The following is a 20490-nucleotide window of genomic DNA, read 5'->3' as shown; positions in this document are numbered from 1 at the left end:
GAAGATGAGGGCGGGGCGGGAAAAAAGTCGTCCTGACCGGAAGTGACTGGTGTCGCAGCAGAGCCCCTTTGTTCACATGAACTTGAAGCAGGACAGCTGCTTCTTTATTTGCTCCCATTTCACTTTATTCTAAAAGCATGAGTGGATGTGGGTACAGAGCTATGAAGAGGACATGTGCAAGAGAAAATAAAACATTTTAAGTTTCCATCACCTCTGCCTCCCCTGGGAGTTGAAGCTACCTGACAGACTTTCTCATAAGCATGGTAAACTTCCTCATCATCATGGGAAACTTTCTTGTGAGTGCAGTAAATGTTCTCAAGAGGACTGCACAGTAAACTTTTACTTTACTTTCACTGAGAATGGGAAACTTTCTTGTGAGGTCGACAAACTTTCTTGAGAGCACAGGAGACTTTCTAGGTATCAAAGACTTTCTAGTAAGATGAGTTTTTCTAAGTTTTTCTTCTGAGATGCTCATTTGCTTTCTCTGAGAGCTGAAGCATGGTAAACTCCCTCATCAGCACGGTAAACTTTCTTAAGAACACAGCAAACTTTCTCACGCGCAAGGGAAACTTTCTCATGATCACAGGAAACCTTTTTTTGAGCATGGGAAACTTTCTTGTAAGTACGGTGAACTTTTGTCATGGGCAAGAAACTTTCTGAGCACAGTAAAATGTCTCAGAAGCACGGTAAACTTTCCTGTGAGCATGGGAAACTTTCTTATCAGCATAGTAAACTTTCTTGAAAGCGCAGTAAGCTATCCTGTGAACCCGGGAAACTTTGTTAGGAGTAAGGTAAACTTTCTAATAAATATAAGAAATGTTCTCTTGCTCGTGGGATAGTTTCAGAAATGTAGAGATTTTGCTTAAAAGTTTAAATGTTAATTCATGTGTAGTTGTTCTCTTTGAGGTGATGTCAGAATTCCACTTGCTGTTTCAGACTTTGGTCACAAGGTGGGAGTGTTTAGTAAAACGATTGTTTATTCTGCAACGTACACCTTGGTTTTTCCTACAGACAATCCAATCCTGGAGGAACAATTTTTTTTTTTAAATTTAGATCAGAATTATCCAGATTTTATAATCCATTTTAACTATCCAGATCAAACTAATCCTGTAGGTTTTGTTCTGTTTTATCAAAGTATTGGTGTTGGTCACAGTGATATTTCATTAACACAGACATGAAAATGTTGCATGAATCAGTTTGTATATTCTCATTATTTATTAATTATATGTATGTATATATATATATATATATATATATATATATATATATATATATATATATATATATATATATATATATATATATATACATATATATATATATATATATCATGTGTCTTCCTGTGTTGCCAGTGGTCAGTTGGTGCTGTCCTTAGAGGACAGTGAACGATTACACCATCACAATGCTGATGGAAATTATGTTGCACATTGTACTTTCAGAGGAAGCTGGTTTGGAGCTTGGTGTTTTTTTGGTGTTTTAATTGAAAAATATTTATTGGCCGATTGTTTAATTTACAATGAATGTTTTTTGGCATGACCTGTGTTAGATTTGTATGCATAAATTGAATAAAAGAATGATTAAATATGTGTCATGCGCCCTGTGTTTCTAAATCCACCATTTTAGCGTCAGAACTGTCCTAATCTGCACCTTGGAATTTCAAAATACCCCCAAACAACACTTGATCTGGACTCTGGATAATCCATTGCTACCCAGAATCCAGATCAAATGTTGTTTGAGGGTATTTTGAAATTCCAAGGTGGAGACAAAATAAAAGGATGATCCTGATCCCACTGGAAGGGTGGATTCAGCATGGACTCTAGAAGGATGTAAAGACATGTGGGGCATATGGCACATATTTAATCATTCTTGGAAGAACTAAAAGAACAATTAAAAACTTAAATGGATCAGCTGGACAGTTAGTGAGAGATGCTCTAGTTATTTTCTTGAGGGTCTTTTGATCAATAATAAACAGTAGCAATAGTAATTCCGGCCTATGTATTGTGTACTAATGCAGATAAGTTAATATGAATTATATGAAAACTGATCTGCACTTCTTCCCAACATTTTCACATCTGTGTTAATGAAATGTTGCTTTGACCAGCAGATGCAGCCTGATTCAAAGACTGCAAATCTAGATTCTGCAATCCTCATCTTGAGGTATCTGGATCAGAGTGATCCTACCTGAATATTCTTTGAAAGACCAGGACAAAATCAAGACAAGGTTAGCGGTGCTGTGAATCTGTCATGTAAAGTAGCAGCTCTGCATGTCCTGAACCCGTTTATTATTCCTGATTAAAACTACTTTCCTACATTTTCACATTTCTTAAAATGTTACTTAATTTAACTGCATTGAAATATAGAATCAATTACACATTTAAATGTGAATCACTGGTTATGTTCCTGATAAATTCATCACTTGATTTTGTACAGGTGGCATTTTATTAACTTCTAGTCTTACTTTTCCTAAATAAGTAAAGTGTGACTCTGCTGCTGGTCACCAACTCACTGACAGACTCATTTGGGAGCTCAGACCAACAACAGGAACGTCTGTGCATCTATAAGAACAAGAGTAACATTTTACTCTTAGCAGCTTTCTGTCCAAAGACATTGTGGAGACCCTTTAAAGCGCTGTGACAGGCAGAATGTGAGGAATGAAAATCCAGAGTCCCGAGTGGACCCACGAAATAACAGAGGACACAAATCCGTGGAGTTTGTTCTTAGAAAATCTTTCTGTATTTACAGGTTTGAACAGACAAGCAGGTACAGACAAAGAGTGCTTATATACAGAGCAGCACAAGATGTTAAAATGAGTGCTAAAACAATATGGTATTTACATATGGACTACAGCGGAAAGTACAGACTAAGAACAAGTTTTATCACAAAACTTCTGGTACTCTACACAGTATCACAAATTCCATGAACTGTACAGTTAAAAACCAAAAAATGGTAAATCTACATGAAATCCAATGTTTCTCCAATTGAGAGGCACTGAATTATATATATTTACATTATATATACATATAGTGTATAAGCATGTATGTTTTCATACATATATAGCTACCTGTGGTGCAAAAGCAGCAAAAGAAATTAGAATGTATGGAATTCATTACTACAAAATAAAAGGTTTGTGCTAAATGGGCTGACTGACAAAATAATGTTACACCATACATAACCAATATACTGGCAAATGAAAAGGTGAGCGCAGGTAAATAATGTTCGCTCAAAGTCCTAACGGTCTGAAGTGAACAGAAGGTTACTGTCAGTCATTCAAAAACAGAAGAGATTGTCAATAATACTTCAAGTTCATGCAAAGATATAAACCATTAAAAATGAAAAAATAAACTTTTCCCTGTTGACCAACCAGCTGTGCAGCTTTCCCTTCATTGTGACTCGGAAGGTGCAAAACAAAAGGAGGGAGGGCGGGACTTCCTGTGCGGGTTATGGAACAGAGTTGGCGTGCAGTACGGGCACTTGGTGGGGAGGAACAGTCTCAGCGTCGGCCTCGTCCTGGCTGGACGGGCTGCTCACTGTGGCAGTATTGGGTGGTGGTGGAGGTGTGGTTGTGGTGGTGGTGGTGGCGGCGGCGGCGGTCAGGGTGGTGCTGGTAGTGGTGCTGGCCGCGCTGGTGCAACTGGCGGCAGGCGTGGCGGTCTGCTCTTCTTTGGGCTGCTTACTGGCGAACTCGGTGATGCTGAAGACGAACTGGAGGCAGCCCAGTTTGATGTAGCTGCCGTGGTGGAGGAGGGCGGTGCCCTCCCAGCCCGCCCCGCTGCCTCCGATCAGGCTGGAGCTGCTCGCCTTGCAGCTGCACGACGGCTCTGAGCCGCCCTGAGGCTGGCTGCTCATCACGCCGCCAGCCGGCAAAAGGCCCACCGCCGAGCTGGGACCCTCGTCATCCTCGCGCTTCTTACTGCGACCTGCAGGAGACACGGGGAGACAGTTGGAGACAGACGCCAATACAGACACACGTCAACACTGTCACTATCATTTAGAAAAGGAGGGAACAGCAGCTAATAGTCCAATCACAGTTGATCTTTGAAGACGCGACTGTGTAGGGGAAATAACCACTTTTAAAGGGACAGTTCACCCTAAAATGAAAAACACATTTTCCCCCTGGCCTGTAGTGCTGTTTATCCATCTAGACTCTTTGCTTTGAGTTGCAGACTTTTGGAGATATCAGCTGTAGAGATGTCTGTCTTCTCTCCAGTATAATAGAACTAGATAGAACTCAGCTTGTAGTGATCAAAGCACCAAAAAATACATCTAAAAAACTCCCTCCCAGAAATCATGACTCAGTTACTCAAAATAATCCACACACCTTGTTGTGATTCATGTAGGAACTACTTTCTTTTTGTGGTAGAATCTACCAAAGTACTTTTTTTTTTTTAAAAAAATGGAATACAAAGTAAATACTAAGTGTATCTTGCTTCACAAACATAAAAACAACCATAATTTTATAATAATCATAACTAATCACAGACATACACACATATTACATGTACATAAATCTTAACTTTTATATAAGAAATCTTTTCTAGGAATCATTTCTACCTAAATTCAGACGAAGTAATTCAACCTGTTGCAGGAAACAAAACATAAGAAAAGGAAAAAAGTCTGCTACTATTAATTCATGATATCGAAGAACAATTACAACTGAGAAAAGTAACAAACAAACTCAAAACTAGAGATTTTGTCAAGCAACCCAACAGTAATACATCAAGTACTGCATTCTGATCATCCTGAAAACCCAGATTACACTTAGAGGGGATGAATGTACAAGGGTTGCTTGTTTATCTAACCAGTCTGCCACCTGCTGCCACAAACAGAAATATAAATAAATGAATTATATCGTCCACCACCTCAGCACAAATCTACTGACACCATCATCTCTTTTTTGCTATATTTTAAGCATTTTTTTTAAAATCAGCATCATCTTGTAAAAAAATTTTAGTTGGATAGATAGGTAGTACATGATGGCTGGTAAATATACCTAAAAAAAAGTTTTGTTTTGTATAAATGTTTGAAAATGATGACATAAAGATGTGATAAGCATAAGAGTTCATTTATAAGTCTCCAACCATTTAGCCAATACCTCTGGCTCGCTGATCTCCTTCCAAACTGCACATACTCTGAATACTTGAGCGTTTGAACACCTTCAGTGTGTCAGACCGAGCTGTACTCACGGATGATCCCTTGGACTTTGGCCACGAGGCCGCTGGGTGGAGACGGCGAGGCTTTCTCAGAGAAGTCACAGGAGTACAGGACGTTGTCCACCGTCGTGCCGTGCTCGCTGTAGTTGAGCAGCTCATAATGCTTGGTATTCTGGAGAGGACACAGACAAAATATTTACACCAGGTCCAACAACAACAGCACCTCTGTGTCTTTGTACTCCAACATTTAGTCAACAGAGCAGTGAAGGTCCATACCTCATCGTAGAAAATACAGGCGTGTTTCCCCGATATGTAGTTACAATGACCGTAGTTTGTAAGGCACACGTCCATGTCAGCACCTTCACAAAACACATTCAATACAACAAACAGTCAATTTTCTGGCATGTTCATCTCAGACTAAAATTAAGATTTTTAATGTAATTTTACATCTCTACAGATCAGTATTACTGCAAGTTTTAGGTTTATGTTGGTCTAAATGTGATTTCACCAAGAGTCCAAGTAAAAAAAGAGAAAACCATTTCAGCTCTCAAAACTTAAAACAGTCTAAGTTATGTGTCTTTGTCTGGCAGCTTTCTCTGCAAACTGTCAATAAATTCAAATTCAGTGCTATGATGTTTCATTTTGTTGCCACTCAGGTTTTGATACAGATAGCAGAACAATTCTTTCCATACCTTATTTTTTAGAAATACAAACCTGATATCTACTATAAAGAAAGCCAAGAGTTGTTAAATACTTTTTTTTTTAAACCAGTGCTTCTCAACAAGAGGTCACATGATTTGAGGTTTCACAAAAATCATAGTTACTAATTACTTGTTATAAAGTGTAGTCAGTAACCTGATCCAAGTATCACAAGATCAAAGTCATGTATAACTTTTGGATTACCTTAATATTAAATATGGTGGAACTGTTCAGCCTAATAATAAGTTTTATGTTTATTCTAAGGTTTATTAATTCATGTAATTCTGCCCATTTAAATGTTCCTTGATAAGTAGTTAATACTCAAACTTCAAGTAAACTGCCATAAACTTATTTTGGGGCTATTTTTAACAGTAATGGAATACAGTTACCTTTTTTGTATCCAGATTACATAATCTGCAATCTTTTTACTCACCAAGCCTGCGCTGCATCAGCCTATAAAGGCAAACTAGTCAGCTATGTATTATTGAAACATATTAGCCAACTAATTGTATTATTATTATCTCAAGTGTACAAACACTCCTGTGAGTCACAGTCAAGAGAGTCAGACACACGTTGAACCTGAGAAATCACCGGTGACAGTGCAGAGGGTGGCACTAACATTAGCCTCAGCAGCATTATCAGCACACAGCACTGAAACTATGAGTAATATCTCTATCACTCTGCAGAGGCACATACTGTGCACAACTGTGTTGAAATGACTGTGATACAGTCGACATGACTTACCAGATCCTATGTATAACGTCCTGTAGCACATGCTAACAGCTCCTCCTTTTCCTGTCAGAGGGTAGAAGACAGCTCGAGCCTGCACCTTCTTCTGACCTGCAGGAGGAGATCACATTAAGCTTTATTTTAACAGCAAACACACACACACACACACACACACACACACACACACACACACACACACACACACACACACACAGAACAACAGTTTGAAGAGCAGTGTCAGAGGGAAGTTAAACTCGTACTCTCAGGACGGGGTGACGGGATTTTGGGGGCAGCAGTGGTTGCTAGGGGAGATGGAGTGCTGGGGGCTTTTGGAGGAAAGAGCTGCTGGATCCTCTGCCAGGCCAGGAGCTTGATCATGTCTCCGTCCAGTTTGTCCAGCTCGATCCCTACGCACACAGAAAGCTAATTATAAGATTTGTTTGCTTCATTAGAAAACGTGACATTTCTACATCACTGCAGTGGTTCGGTATTGTCGTGCGTCACTGACCTCCGTCCTCTTCCTTCCCATCCTTCATGCAGCTGGACAGGTTGGTGATGGAGGACAGAGTGCTGGGCAACAGTGAGTCCATCAGTCCAGGACCAGCCTTTATGTCTGTGGAGGAGACATGCAGAGACAACGTGGTCAACTGATACTGATCTGGACGCAAACACTCATTCATATTTACACTGTTGTTGCATATTTATTTTTTTTCTACTTTTTTTTATATTTCTATTTAAATTATTATATATTGTAGTATAATGCACATACTTTTTCATTATTATTTTATTATATCATTCATTCTGAGAGTGAGAGTATTAATACCATTTTTTGGTAGGACATAATGTGTCTCACATCAAAAGAACGGGTGATATATTTTACTGATATTTTGTTCTATATATTATATTGTATATTGCACACATACATTTACACATACATACATACATACATACATACACACACACACACACACACACACACACACACACATATATATACATATATATATATATACACACACATATATATATAGATAGATAGATAGATAGATAGATAGATAGATAGATAGATAGATAGATAGATAGATAGAAAAGCAAGCTATACCCCACCCTTAAGGAGCTAGATGTCAGATGTATCAAAGTATACATATTTTTTCAATACATGATACAATATTGGGTTAATTATTGTAGTGAAAGTACCAAAGACATAAAAAAATGATTTAAGATCTCAGTTCAGTTCCTCAAATTTGTCTTGCAACAAAACCAGACAATTTTCAGTCACTTTTAGTGTACAAACACTGTGTGCAGGTTGTTCAAAAATTGTGTTCTATTTTGTGTGCCTCAGTTTTTTTTTCCTTTTTGCTACAGTATCAAAAGAGGTATGGAGTATCATTTTTCAAATTCTAAACTGTGGTACTGTGGAAAGTCTTCCCTTCACTGCTGTTCAGACAGAGTTTCATTTTCTGACATACATAATGAAGGAACTGTCTCTCTGTGTGTTATGGCCTCGCCCTCACACTTGTTAGATATCTTATAGGGTTCTGACAGAATTTACTCAAACCACTAACACCTTGAGAAGATGCTAACATTAATAATTACTGCAACTTCTTCCATCAGCTGCTCCCTTCAGCATGAAACAAGAATAAGGTAAAACACTGTCATTCCTGACAGTCAACTGAAAATTTATTATAAACCCTTATGATTGAAATGTCATCTGCAGCCCTACTGGATGAAATTAAACTTGGTTACTTAGAGATGCATGTTGGACAATTTACATAATGCGCTCATTATCAGCTAAAATAAAAAAGAAACCCAAAAATGTCACAGACCTCCCAGAGAGAGACATTATTTAAAGGTTAATGAACTCAACAGTGCATATGAAATATAAGAAAGCATTTCTAATTATGCCCTCGTTAGCATATTAATCATTAACACCATATCCAATGAAAAAAGAGCCTCATTTTAGATGTTTTATTTACCATTATGTTGTTACTATTTTGTTTCTGTGCTAGAAGGATATAGCCCACACCGTGGCACTGTCCTTCCAGACACTCACCAACCTGTGTGTAGCATTTTTCTATGTAATAACGCTGATCAACAAAGATATTAGGGTTGGGCAATTGGACTAATATTTCACCCATCGACGATGTGCTAAATCCATCACCAGTTGCTTTTTCTGGACAATTTTTTGGGTGATATTCGTCATTTTCTTTTGCTAAATTAATGGTCTACAGAGTGACAAGGATATCACCAATCAATGGGCTGATGTACGATCTTCTGGATAATGTTAATATATCACCCAACCCTAAAAGACACAGCATGATTTGTTAATCTGACTGGCCACAGGATTCAGGCTCCCAGTAGCTCCTCAGTGATGTCGTTTTCTTATTTTATGCATTTAAACTTGTAAAGACCTCACAATTTTTGATGTTTGTATTGATCACCAGTCTAATTACAGAGGCTGTTTTGCCAAAAATGGGCAGAAACATGACACAGGAGCAAAGTATCCAAATGGGTTGCTCTGATGTATATAGTGGTGTTTTCTTTATACAATGACAGATTTCCTAAAATTAGATAGGGAAAAGTAGCTTACTATATCACAGTCTACTGAATCAAAACCCCTGTATTGTGACACATATTGTACTGCCAGATTCTTGCCAATACACAGCACGAAAAACTAGGACTAAAATGTTTTTCTCTCATTTTCCCAGATATCACCTGACTCTAGATTCCGTGTTTGCTTGGATTTGGGAGACACAGGTAAACAGGCACTATATACTGCATATCTACCAGAAGAACTGCACATTTTAATCAATGTAACTTAAAAGTAAATGGATTATGCTTATTTTTGGGTTATATATTTTTGTTTGGAGGTTCTAACAGAATAGGTTTAGAGGCTTTAATGTTGATAAAACACATTATTTTTCTTATACTGCCCATTTCTGCCGCTCCTTTATTCACCCTCTGTCTGAAACACACTGCCTGCTCTGATTGGTCAGCTCCCTGCTCAGGGGAGGTGGCACTGCCCACTGTGATTGACTAAGTATTCAGTGGGCAGGACAGTCACCTATCTGGAGGCTGTGCTAAGCCCTTTGTGACATCATAAGAGGAGGCAAATCTGGCTGTTGTTGTGAAACACACATCTTCTGAAATGGGGAGCAAACAATAAAAGAAAAATGTATTTTGCATAATATGTGACCTTTAACTACTGGATGTTGATTCTTCCCAAACAGCTGCTATTTTCATTACTGCCTATGCTTCCATTCATCATGACTGAATATCAAATAAGCAATCTAAAGAGGTAACTTGTGATTGTGTGTGATGTGTAATTTTCAGTATTTTTGCCCTAAATAAGAAGCCAAATGAAGCTGGGCAGCCAATCAGCTGTGTGTGAGCAGTGTATTGTACCTGGACTAGGTGATGAAGACCCCAGTTTGGTGGGGCTGTGGTCCTGGTTGCCTTTAGGTGGTGTGTGGCTGGTGAGGGAGTAGGAGGGTTTCTCGTCGCTGCTCATGCTCTCCTCCTGGAGCACCGCCTGGCTCCTGTGGTTCTGCTGGGGCCATATCGTCGGGGCGGCGGGGCAGTGTTTCTGGGCGCAGGCCTCTGGAGTGCTCTCGGGCTCCTTTTTAACTGTTTCTGTTCCTATGTGGTTCGTCAGCCCCGAGGCCAGAGTCGAGTCTGGAGGGGCGGCGCCGGACTTCAGTCTGTGCTGCAGCTCGGCCTGCCTGCAGGCGTCCGAGGCACTGTGACAGTCTACAGGTCCGTTGGCTTTGGGAGGCTGAACCTCCGCTGCCAGAGGTCCGTTGGGTTTCCTACAGTTCTGACACGGCGTCGTACTGCATTTACAAACAGACAGCTCTGCTGAGATAGAGGCCCCCAGCGGGTCGTCAGGTGCACCACAGGGTTTAGAGCAGGGGTCACGGGGAGAAGTCCTTTCTATAGAGGCCTGAGTTTTCACGCCGTCTGATGTCACGCGTGATTTCGTACTGGCTTTCTGCTCAGAAACCCATTCTGCTGGTGACGTTACTGATGCCGTCGATGAAGCCTTCTGCTTGATGGAGAGATGTCGCATGATGCTGCACTGGAGGGCGATGACGTCCTGAAGCCACTGTTCAACACAGACCAACCACAGCTTACAACACAAGAAGCAACCATCACTTCAACACAGTTCTGCCATAGGGAGATAATATCAAATGAAAATCTAAGAAATTTTGAGGACCTTGTTTACCCTCCCAGAGTCTGCGTTTTGTTTAATATCACAATTGGATAAACTTATATGACTGATCTTTTAGTAAAAACATTAAAGGGATAGTTCATCCAAGAATGAAAATTCAATCACACTAATGCTGATTGAAGGTTAAGATTAGTTTTTTTAGTTCACAAAACACTGCTGGAGTTTCACAGGAAAACAGTGTTACAGAATCTCCCAAACTCCAGCAGTGTTTTGTGGACTAAACCTGACCGTCAATTGGCATGAGGGTGAGTAGATAATGACTGAATTTTCATTTTTGGGAAACTATCCCTTTAAAGCAATGACTTCCTCTACCTTCATGGTAATCAGTCCACAAACCAGCCCGACATCCACATTAGGTGCGACTTCTTCACTCAAGGACCAGCCAGTAACAATCAGAGCACAATCAGACATTGATAATTGATGCCTGTCATTTGACACATGTCAGCTGATAGTCCTGTGGTTCACTGCAGGAGTCAGATTTGAAGTGTTTGTTTAGTGATATTGCTATTAATAATTTGTATAATAAAATATTGTCCTCTAGGGTAAAAAAAATATCATACTAAAGTCATACTAAATTGTGCGCAATATCCATGTTTTTGTATTCATTTTTCACTTGGCTGTTACAGGGTTTCAACTAGTTATAGCCACAGTTTGCATTATTGTTTATTGGTTCAATTTTGGTGTTGTTTTATAGTTGTTACAGCATGATCATGACAAGTCTTTCCCCTAAGTTGAACCCACTTTTATATAAGGAAACATCAACTTTGTAATTTAATTTTTAAGACCTGTCAAAATCGTATTTTAGAAATTTTAAGACATAAAATTCAGATAATTGGATTTTAGACTTTTTAAGCTGTTTAAGAACTGTATTAACAACATTTTGACAACAGTTTGAGACTGTTTCACATTACAGTAGACAGCAAACTGAACACTGACATACATCGAGGAGACGAAGACGGAGAGACATCGCATCTACAGTTTTATTATAGTTTATAATAATACAGTGCAGTGACAGATGAGACCTGTCTGTCTGTTAACAGAGACTCCGGTCTGCAATGCAGTTCATAATTAATTGGTAAATCACACAACTGTGCAGAAACATTAGGCTTCATGATCAAAGGTTTTTACGTATAACTGCCAACAGTTTGACAAATTTCTACTTTCCACCTTGACATTCTCTCTGCTGAGAGTCTGCATCACGCTTTAAAAAAAAAAAACTGATCGGTTTTATAATGCCTAGTTTCAGGTGGTGCTGCAGCCCCATCAGCACCTATTTCTCATGTCCATGTTTGTTTTTACTCCTTTTAGCTCTCTCCAAACAGACACTGTAACTGCAGAAAAACAGCTTTGGTCCTCATTTGACACATTTGGTGCCTGTCAGGCCATTTAAAACAACAGGGGTCCTTCAAAACATCAGACACTTTCAGCGCGTTTGGGTCCTTTAGTGACTCATGCAGAGGAGACAAGATACAAGCCATTATTGCGGGGAACTATTATCAGACTGATGTAAAATTACATGTTTGAAAAACTGTGTAAACTGTGTCCTGGCGTTTATTCTGCCTACCTCCTGCTGCTCAGCTTCTGTGGTGAGGTGTTTTGAGGGCTGATGGTCGGGGACGCCGCTACAAACCAGCTCCAGCTGGCGCACCCCTGCAGGAAGCAGCGTAGAAGGAGGATTCTGGTACTGGGACTTGATGGCATCTGGCACCTGTGTCCAAACAATGACCGTTAGAAAGAACATTAACTCACTGAAAAGGGTGCATCACATGATGACTGTGCTTGGGTACCGTGACATGAGTGATTAATATCTAAGCGCATTATTTCTTATATTTAATTTCAGATGCTATGATAGAATTAACATTTTATGTCAATGGAATCATTTCATTTCTCTCCAAAGCCACCAGATTCCTTTCGAAAAATTTTGGACGGATATTTTTTTTATGTTTTGTTAGTTTTTGTATTGTTTTTTCTTCTTTATTTTTTTCTTACTTTCTTTTCATATTACCCATCTATGTGAGACATATCCTGTTGAAAAGGACTGAAAAGGTCAGAATTTAAAATGATGCATTTTGCATTTGCTCCCATTTATAACTGGGGGAGACTCATGACAAACCTTTTAATCTTACTTTCATATGCTTATTATTCATTTTGTTTTGTTTATGTTTTTTAATATGTGCTGAATAAATCAGATCAAAATTTATGTCCTGTCAGCAAAGAGAAAACCCTGTAGAAAACATGAGGTAGTTAGTCTACCTTGATGCTCTTCTTGTTGTGCTGGTGGCTGGTGCGCCGGTTGGGTGCGTTCTGCCGGTGGACTCTGCGCAGGAAGTCCAACTTGACAGCGTGCTGGGACATCCTGTCCTGGAACTGGTCAAAGAGCTGACAGCGGCTGGACAGGCTCAGGCTCCTTTGATTCAGCTGGACGCCAGACAAACGTGAGATGGAAAAGTCATAATTCTGCTGCAGCAGCCCAGCTGAGACAAACGTTAAAAAAAACACACATCATGTTTTGCTCTGTCTGAGCCAAGAGCACGCCTCTTACCGCTAAGTGCTCCACATGGTTTGGACACATCCATTTTCCAGCGGGTAAAGCTGTGAGGGGAGGGTCCAGACAGTCCATGTGGAACAGAAGGGGACAATAGTCACACTGGATCAGCGGAGCCAACCTACAACTCCTGAAGAGGAAATACAAGTTAACCAGTGTATAATATGAAACACTTCAGCTGTGTGTGTACATCTCTGTTTTAACACTAGTGTGGTTATTCAAACCTGTTGCATGAAAAGCAGACTTTGACTGGCAGAGGGACCAGACCGTTGGAATCCAGTTCATGCTGAGGCCTCCTGAATGGCTTTCCTAATAGCTCCTCTTTTCTCCTCCGTTTACTGCTGCCTGCAAACCAAACCAAAACACTTCAAAAATGTATTCAGATACAGTTACTAATTACCTGTGGAAAAAATATAGTCAGTAAGGTAAAGCAAGTATCACACTATTAAAGGGGTGTAACTTGATTACTTTCCGTTACTTTGAGATTACCTCAATATGAAAAATGGTGAAATTGTTTAGCCTAATACACTGTTTTGAGGGCTCCAATTAGTGATTATTTTCTCAATTAATCAAATAGTTGTTTGGTTAGGAGACAGTGAAAAGTACTGATCAAAGTCCAAGATGATGTCCTCAAATGTCTTGTTTTGTCCAGAACTCAAAAATATTCAGGTTATTGTCAGAGAGGAGTAAAGAAACCAGAAAATATTTGGACTTTTTTTTTATTAAAGAAACGAACAAGATGAATCGATTATCGAAACAGATGCAGACTAATCTAATAGTCGATTAATAATAGATTAATCGTTGCAGCTAATGAGTGTTTTATGTTCACTGTTGCAATTCATTGATTGATTGGTTTAAAGACATAAAAATTTTGAAATTTCCACCCAGGGAAGCATTTTCACTAGACGACATGATAATGAATTGTTAGATGTGTGTGCACTGTGCATGGTAGGATATTGTTCTTTATTTAAAAAAAAGTAATCCTACCAATAATCCCCATTTCTACTAAATGTATGTGTAATCTGATTACGTCTTTTTATCTGTAACTGCAGTGGAATACAGTTACCTTACTTGTATCCAGATTCCGTAATCTGTTACTCTCCAAGCCTGGACAGAACATTTGAGAAACAATCCTGCCCAGATCTCCTCATGCTGTCACGAGTCAAACAACTGCTCAGTTTATTCCAGGACACATTTTGTAACCCAATTTGCTTTTATATTTAGTTTTCCACGAATTGCCTCATCTACACCATATAAAAACAGAATGCATCAAATTGAGAATGAGAGTATATTTACAATAAAGTTTATCACTTTAAACATCAACAGCCAACTGACTCTTTTCATTATACATTTCCCATTTTATCTCACAGTACACTGGAGTTAGTAGTCAACCACTGCCTCAATTGCTTAGTTGGTTTGTGCTACTGTGTAACTTCAGTGAATACAAACTAACCTTTTAGAAGACTGAAAGGTCAGAAAAGTCTGTCTGACTGCAAGACAAAGCAGTCAAAATATTCTAAATATAGCATACACTTAAATTGATATAACATTTTCAGGTGTCTAAAATATGTTTTGCTGCAGTAGCAGCTTCCTACATCAGTATTCTCGCTGCTTCTCCAAACCGGGGGCGCATCGACCGCTATCTACTGTAGGTAATACACTGACTATATACCTCATACAAGCACACTTCAAATCATCCAGACTGTCCCTTTAATGTTTGAATACTAGTTGAAATAAACACAGTATCATGTGACTGGCTGACCTGGCAGTGCAGTGGTACAGGTGAGTTCACTGGGCAACTGAAACTGCGTGGGGTTTCTCTCCATGGCGGCTGCTATTAGCAGCTGAAAGGGTCTCTTGAGGAGGCGTGGCGTCGGAGCAGATAGTGTAGCTCCCTCCAGCTCTGCGCCCTGAATGTCATCTTCGGCCTCAGCTGCCTCCTCCTCCCCGTCATTCTGCTCCTCTGAGGGGGTCGGCGTGGATGAAGTGTTGGAGGTGGGCGTCCCTGGCCTGCTGCTCGGCCTGCTGCTGGTCCTGCGGTCCAAGAGGCGCACCTGGGCCACACGCAGACCGGGCCCCGCTGCTCCGGCTCCCGGGGGCAGGCCGTCGAGCCGCAGCGGGCCAGCGTTGAGCTCCAGCTCCACGGCCGGGGATGCAGAACGCTTAGACGAAGACCTCTCTGGTAGGCCATTGGTCTGTTCTGACTTTTGCTCTCGCTTCTGACCACAGGAAACAAAGACAGACCCATCAGCCCATATAACATACAAATATTATTTTCTCGATTAACTGGTTAGTTGTTTGGTCCATAAAATGTCAGAAAATAGTGATCCCTGTTGCCAAAAGCTCCCTGTTGCCAAAAGCTCAAGATAACATGCAGTCATGTCTTGTTTTGTCCACAACCCTTACAGTCATTGGAGGAAAGAAACAAGAAAATTTAACAATTTAAGAAAATGTAATCAGAGAATTTTGACTTTTAATCCCATAAAAAATTACTCAAATTGATTAATCAAATATTAAAATAGTTATACTAATTCACTGAACCAATAATTAATTGCTGCAGTTCTAAATTGGATGTGTAGAAGAGAAGACTTGAGGCTCACCTTTTTTCGAACATTGCAGCGATGACACATCCACTCCCCCGGGGGAAGCATTTCTTCACTTAGAGGTGGGTTGCTGTAAAAATCATCAGTGACCAGCTTAATAACTAATGCAGGCAAATTCATAAACATTATCAACATTCATTCATGCAGTCATGAAATTATGTTTCACAATTTTGTTATCTATGTTTTTTCATTAAAGCCGAAATTTAAAGAACTTGAATATTCATGATTTTACAAAGATGACACATCTTATAAATGTGAAAAATTAATTTTCTTTTGCTTAATATTAATCAGGGAATTTTGACTTTTCTTCAAAAAAAAAAACCCCAACTCAAACTGACTAATCAATTATCAAAATAGTTGGCAATTTAATAATTGATTAATCTTTGCAGCTCTATTTACAACCATATCGCCCACCAAGCTATCAACATTCCACTGATGCTGAGAGCATATAGTGATGTAAATGATATTTAAATACACATTCAAAATGACAATAAAACACTGTTTTAAAGAATATAAGGTAAACCAGTCATAACTCAACCAGTAAACTCAGCCCCTCTGCCTCCATCTAGTGGACATACAGCTACATTGCATTAAAGAAAATGCCTGACGATGTGTAAAGTAATCTCAATTTCAAATTTGTTTACAATTGTATTGCAACAGCTGTAATGGGAATTAATAACATCCATGTGAAAAGATTCAAAAAATATTCTAACTGACCATATATAAACGATGATTATACACTGTCCAGATAATAAACATATCAAATGACAATATAATACAAAGTAGAACATGCGCAGGCAGACAATGGATTAAAAAATGTTGTCATAGTGAAAGCGCCCATGTGCCAACTGGTCGACACAATAACAACCAGTCGAGGAGGGCAGCGTTATGAACGAGTTACAACGGGCTACAACACATCCACAGCCTAAAATCTCCCATTCACAAACAAAGATGAGCAAGTTATCCAGTATAACTCTACCTTTGTGATTATACACATTGATGCAGCAGGTTCCTTTCAAGATGCAGAGATAAGATGTTACAAACTGAGAAGATGAAGCCATTCACCGGTCTGACCATATAAGGAGAAAACGTAGACAGCCTGAAATCACCCAAAGTTAAAAGAATCCTGCCAGCAGATGTTAAACGGAGAGCCGCGCATAGCGGCACCGGCCCAACGCTACAATGAGACGACCTTTGTTAACATATTAAAATGTCCACCAAAAACACTGCCCCTCCGCTGCTCCAGCTCAACTAATCACTAACATTCCGCCCGTGTTATATATGGAGTCTTTTTTCTCAAAGCTGAATTTTAAAGGCTGGTAAGATGGCGGTGAAATAGAAAAGAGAGCAGTGAGGTCGCCATATTGTAAACAGAGGCAGCCTCGACTCCATTTTTAGCAGCAGCAGCCGCGGCAGGAGGGGAGGACCGACTGCAAGCGGATTCTAGCCGCTATCACACAGCAGGCTACGTTTCTTTCAACCTTAAACCGTCTATTAACGTGTCTTTTCATTGACAATAACGAGTATAAAAAATATATTCTCACGGTCACTGTACAAACAACCATGACAGCACATATTCTCTTCTGAGCGGGGACACATAACGGTTAGCTTCTTAAAGTTTCCCTCGACACAGACATATTGGCAGCAGCTGCCTTTGCTCTCCAAACTCTATTCAGTAAACCCAAGTTTACTGTTTACTTCACTTTGCGTTTACCAAAAGCTCGAAAAACATTTCAAGATGCGTTTTACTTTTACTGATAAGCTGTGCTGGTAAATTCGGCAAATATACTTTATGGCAAAATGCTACACAGGGCTCACTATCGCCCTCCTCGGTTCAGCTGTATGGGAGAATACAGTGAATATGAGAGGAGCCAGCGATGGTTATATATACGTTTATGTTATAAATAACAACGCATTTGTAAATCTGACACTTGCTGGACAATAACGACTGGTAAAATCTATTTATTCCTATCAGATTAGCTCGTTCAATATAGAATCAAAAGGATGCCACAAAAAAGAATAAAACCTGTAAACGAATAGATGCAATGCAAAGACATACAAAAGTGCAAAAGAATAATTATAATAATTTTTATTCATTTTCAGATTCAGTTGTTTATCTCTATATATTTATTTAGATATATTTTTATATTTACATATTTACACGTTTTCTTTTTGTTTTCCAGACTTTTTTCCTTTTTTGTGGCACTCTATTGATTCCATAGAACAAGGCTCCAGGGGCATAATTTTATTTATATACTTAAGTGAGATGTCACATGAACAAGATCAGCAAAACCTAACTTCATCGGGGGAGCAAATCCACACAGAAGTCAGCAGTGAGCATACAACTCATACATGCTACAAGACAGACAGAGAGTTGCAGCCCCTGCCTTCACTCATGCATGCAGAACTCTTTTGTCCAGTTAACTGTATTGTTAACTCACCAGCACTGGAGGTGGAAGGCTGCAGGACAGTGGTCGCAGCACAGCAGGTCTCCCCCCTCCCGGCAGCTGTCGCAGGTGTCGTGGTTGGTGGCCCTGCCGCTCCTCCGGACGTCTCTCACCAACTTCCTGCTCCTCTTCTCCACCTCCTCAGACTTCGGGGGAGCCAGCAGAGTTTGGATTTGCTGTAAAAAGTTGGTCAGAAGTTTAGTATGATATATCACAGCTGCCCTATCTCAATGTTAGTCCACAGAGCTCTATATGTGCAGCTTTGTCCCCCTCCAGGCTCAGCGCTAATGTTAACTTGTGGCCTCCATTATCAAGACAAACTATCAAGTTAGCAGGCACACAGAAGCTTGACAGCAGGCTGCTGATAAGTGTATTAAATACAATGGAAACCACATTAAGGCATTACAATAAAAGAGTATTTCACTCATTCAAGGCCTCCGAGCAGATCAGACTCACCTCCATTAAGCCCCCAGAGGTATCCAAATCGTACACAATCGTCGGGGTCTCCATTTTGTCCCACATTCATCCAGGAGCAGACGCTGCAAACGGAATTTGCGACACAAATGCCCACCAGGCACTCAAAGACGAGACTAAACCCCGTAGTAAAAGTCCCTTTCCGAGTGTTTTAAAGCAGCGGATGGCTGCAAAGCGGTGCTATGTGTCGCTAGCTGCTAAAGGAGCTAACGACGAGAGCAAGACGTCAACCAGTCAAGGTTGTGGGGCTAGCGGGCTCGCTAGCTGCTGCTGTGGGCCCAAAAAAGACAACAAAAATGAGCGAGAAACGTGGAATTAACACACTGGCTTCTTAGCACCACCCTTTAAGTGCTGGTGCCGAGCCTACATGCACTATTTTCTACCGACAGAGCGCTGCTGTTGGATCCAAAACCCATCTGCGGCCTAGCTGGCCAGCCATGATTCTTGTTTCTGCTCCTGCAAAAAGGAGCCTTGTAAATGTGCAAAGCCCTCCGCTCCCATCGTCAACACAACATGTAGTCCGGAGATAGTGAAGGGGACTCGGCGTGGCTCGGTCCAATGCACGGTGTCCGACGGCGTTCGGGATGTAGAATCCTCAAATCAGGTGTGTGTAGATGCAAATTTGGTTGGTGTTATTGTTGTGAAAAAGGCTGTGCATCTACACTGGCTGCTAGCAACATCCTCTACCAGTTGGCGCAACCGCGAATCGCCGGACGCGCATGCGCATAGCGACCGATGTAGATAATTACGAGGATACATTGTAACAAGGAGCGAATGGCTGTATGCGTGTGTAGGCTATATTTTATCTAGCTCATACCTTTGTTCTGAAATCATACTAATTTATATAACACTGTTATTCTGCTACCAGTCATTATTGCTGTCTTCAAGTGCTGCTGTCAGTAACAGTTACTGCTGCTTGTATTAATGGCTAACGGACGTTACTGGTACCTCATTCTCTCATTCCGCTATTAGCTGTAATACTGAACCTGTAATACTGTAAGTTACTGCTGTAACTTACTGCGCTTTTATTACTGAATAATGATGTTAATGAGAAGATTGTCTTATTTTGAAAGGTTGTAATGACTGGTCTCCGAGAACAGAGGTTCCCAACCTTTTTTCCTTGCTGCCCCCCACCTACCCCTTCTTGTATCTAAGGAAAGCTGAGCCCCCTCCCAGCCTGAACACAGACTTTAGCATAAATTTCAGGGGTCGTGCAGGTGCTGGAAATCCGTGAAAACACTTGAATTTTAATGTCATCTTTTCAAGGTTGGAAAAGTGCTTACATTGTGGATATAGGGCTTGAAAATGCTTAAAATGTAATTAGATTACTTTCATAATAAATTGCTGCCTGACTGAATTAGTTAAGTTTTAGATATAAAATAAGTCAAGTATTTGCTGAGCCAGATTGTATATGAAGTTAATGATAAATCATTAATTGATTCATTTTCAATAAGAATTTGATTGATTAAACATGCATTAATTGCTAATTAATCAATAGTCTAGAAATGACATTAATCGTACCTCATCTGACATGGTTTTGTCTGGTGGAGTCAAGAAACTTAAAATTAAATGATAAAAAAGACAAATAAAGAAAATGAGAATAAAAATGTGT

General features: G+C 40.0%; 1 protein-coding gene across 1 annotated transcript; it reads right to left on the bottom strand.

Moving 5' to 3' along the window:
- Window positions 1–2710: 2710 nt before the first annotated feature.
- Window positions 2711–19591, bottom strand: phf12b (PHD finger protein 12b). The gene is made up of 15 exons (XM_084716800.1): window positions 18861–19591; window positions 18399–18580; window positions 15955–16027; window positions 15117–15573; window positions 13579–13699; window positions 13352–13484; window positions 13063–13227; window positions 12374–12517; window positions 9984–10683; window positions 7087–7191; window positions 6839–6985; window positions 6594–6689; window positions 5427–5509; window positions 5184–5322; window positions 2711–3917 (listed from the first exon to the last, which is right to left on the bottom strand). Exons 1-15 carry the CDS (start codon window positions 18924–18926, stop codon window positions 3439–3441), a joined length of 3090 nt encoding a protein of 1029 aa, XP_084572926.1. The 5' UTR covers window positions 18927–19591; the 3' UTR covers window positions 2711–3438.
- Between the last annotated feature and the right edge of the window lie 899 nt (window positions 19592–20490).

Source organism: Lutjanus erythropterus, chromosome 4, assembly GCF_056507025.1.
Source record: "Lutjanus erythropterus isolate fLutEry1 chromosome 4, fLutEry1.hap2, whole genome shotgun sequence".
NCBI classification, from domain to species: domain Eukaryota; kingdom Metazoa; phylum Chordata; class Actinopteri; order Lutjaniformes; family Lutjanidae; genus Lutjanus; species Lutjanus erythropterus.
Note: the sequence above shows the minus strand (reverse complement) of the source record. Positions and strands in the feature narration are given on the sequence as shown.

Coding starts and splice junctions, on each gene's coding strand:
- phf12b (XM_084716800.1), bottom strand. CDS start 18,926: ATGTGGGACAAAATGGAGACCCCGACGATTGTGTACGATTTGGATACC. Junction 6,690..6,838: donor CCCGTCACCCCGTCCTGAGA/GTACGAGTTTAA, acceptor CTCCTCCTGCAG/GTCAGAAGAAGGTGCAGGCT. Junction 5,510..6,593: donor GACGTTATACATAGGATCTG/GTAAGTCATGTC, acceptor TGTTTTGTGAAG/GTGCTGACATGGACGTGTGC.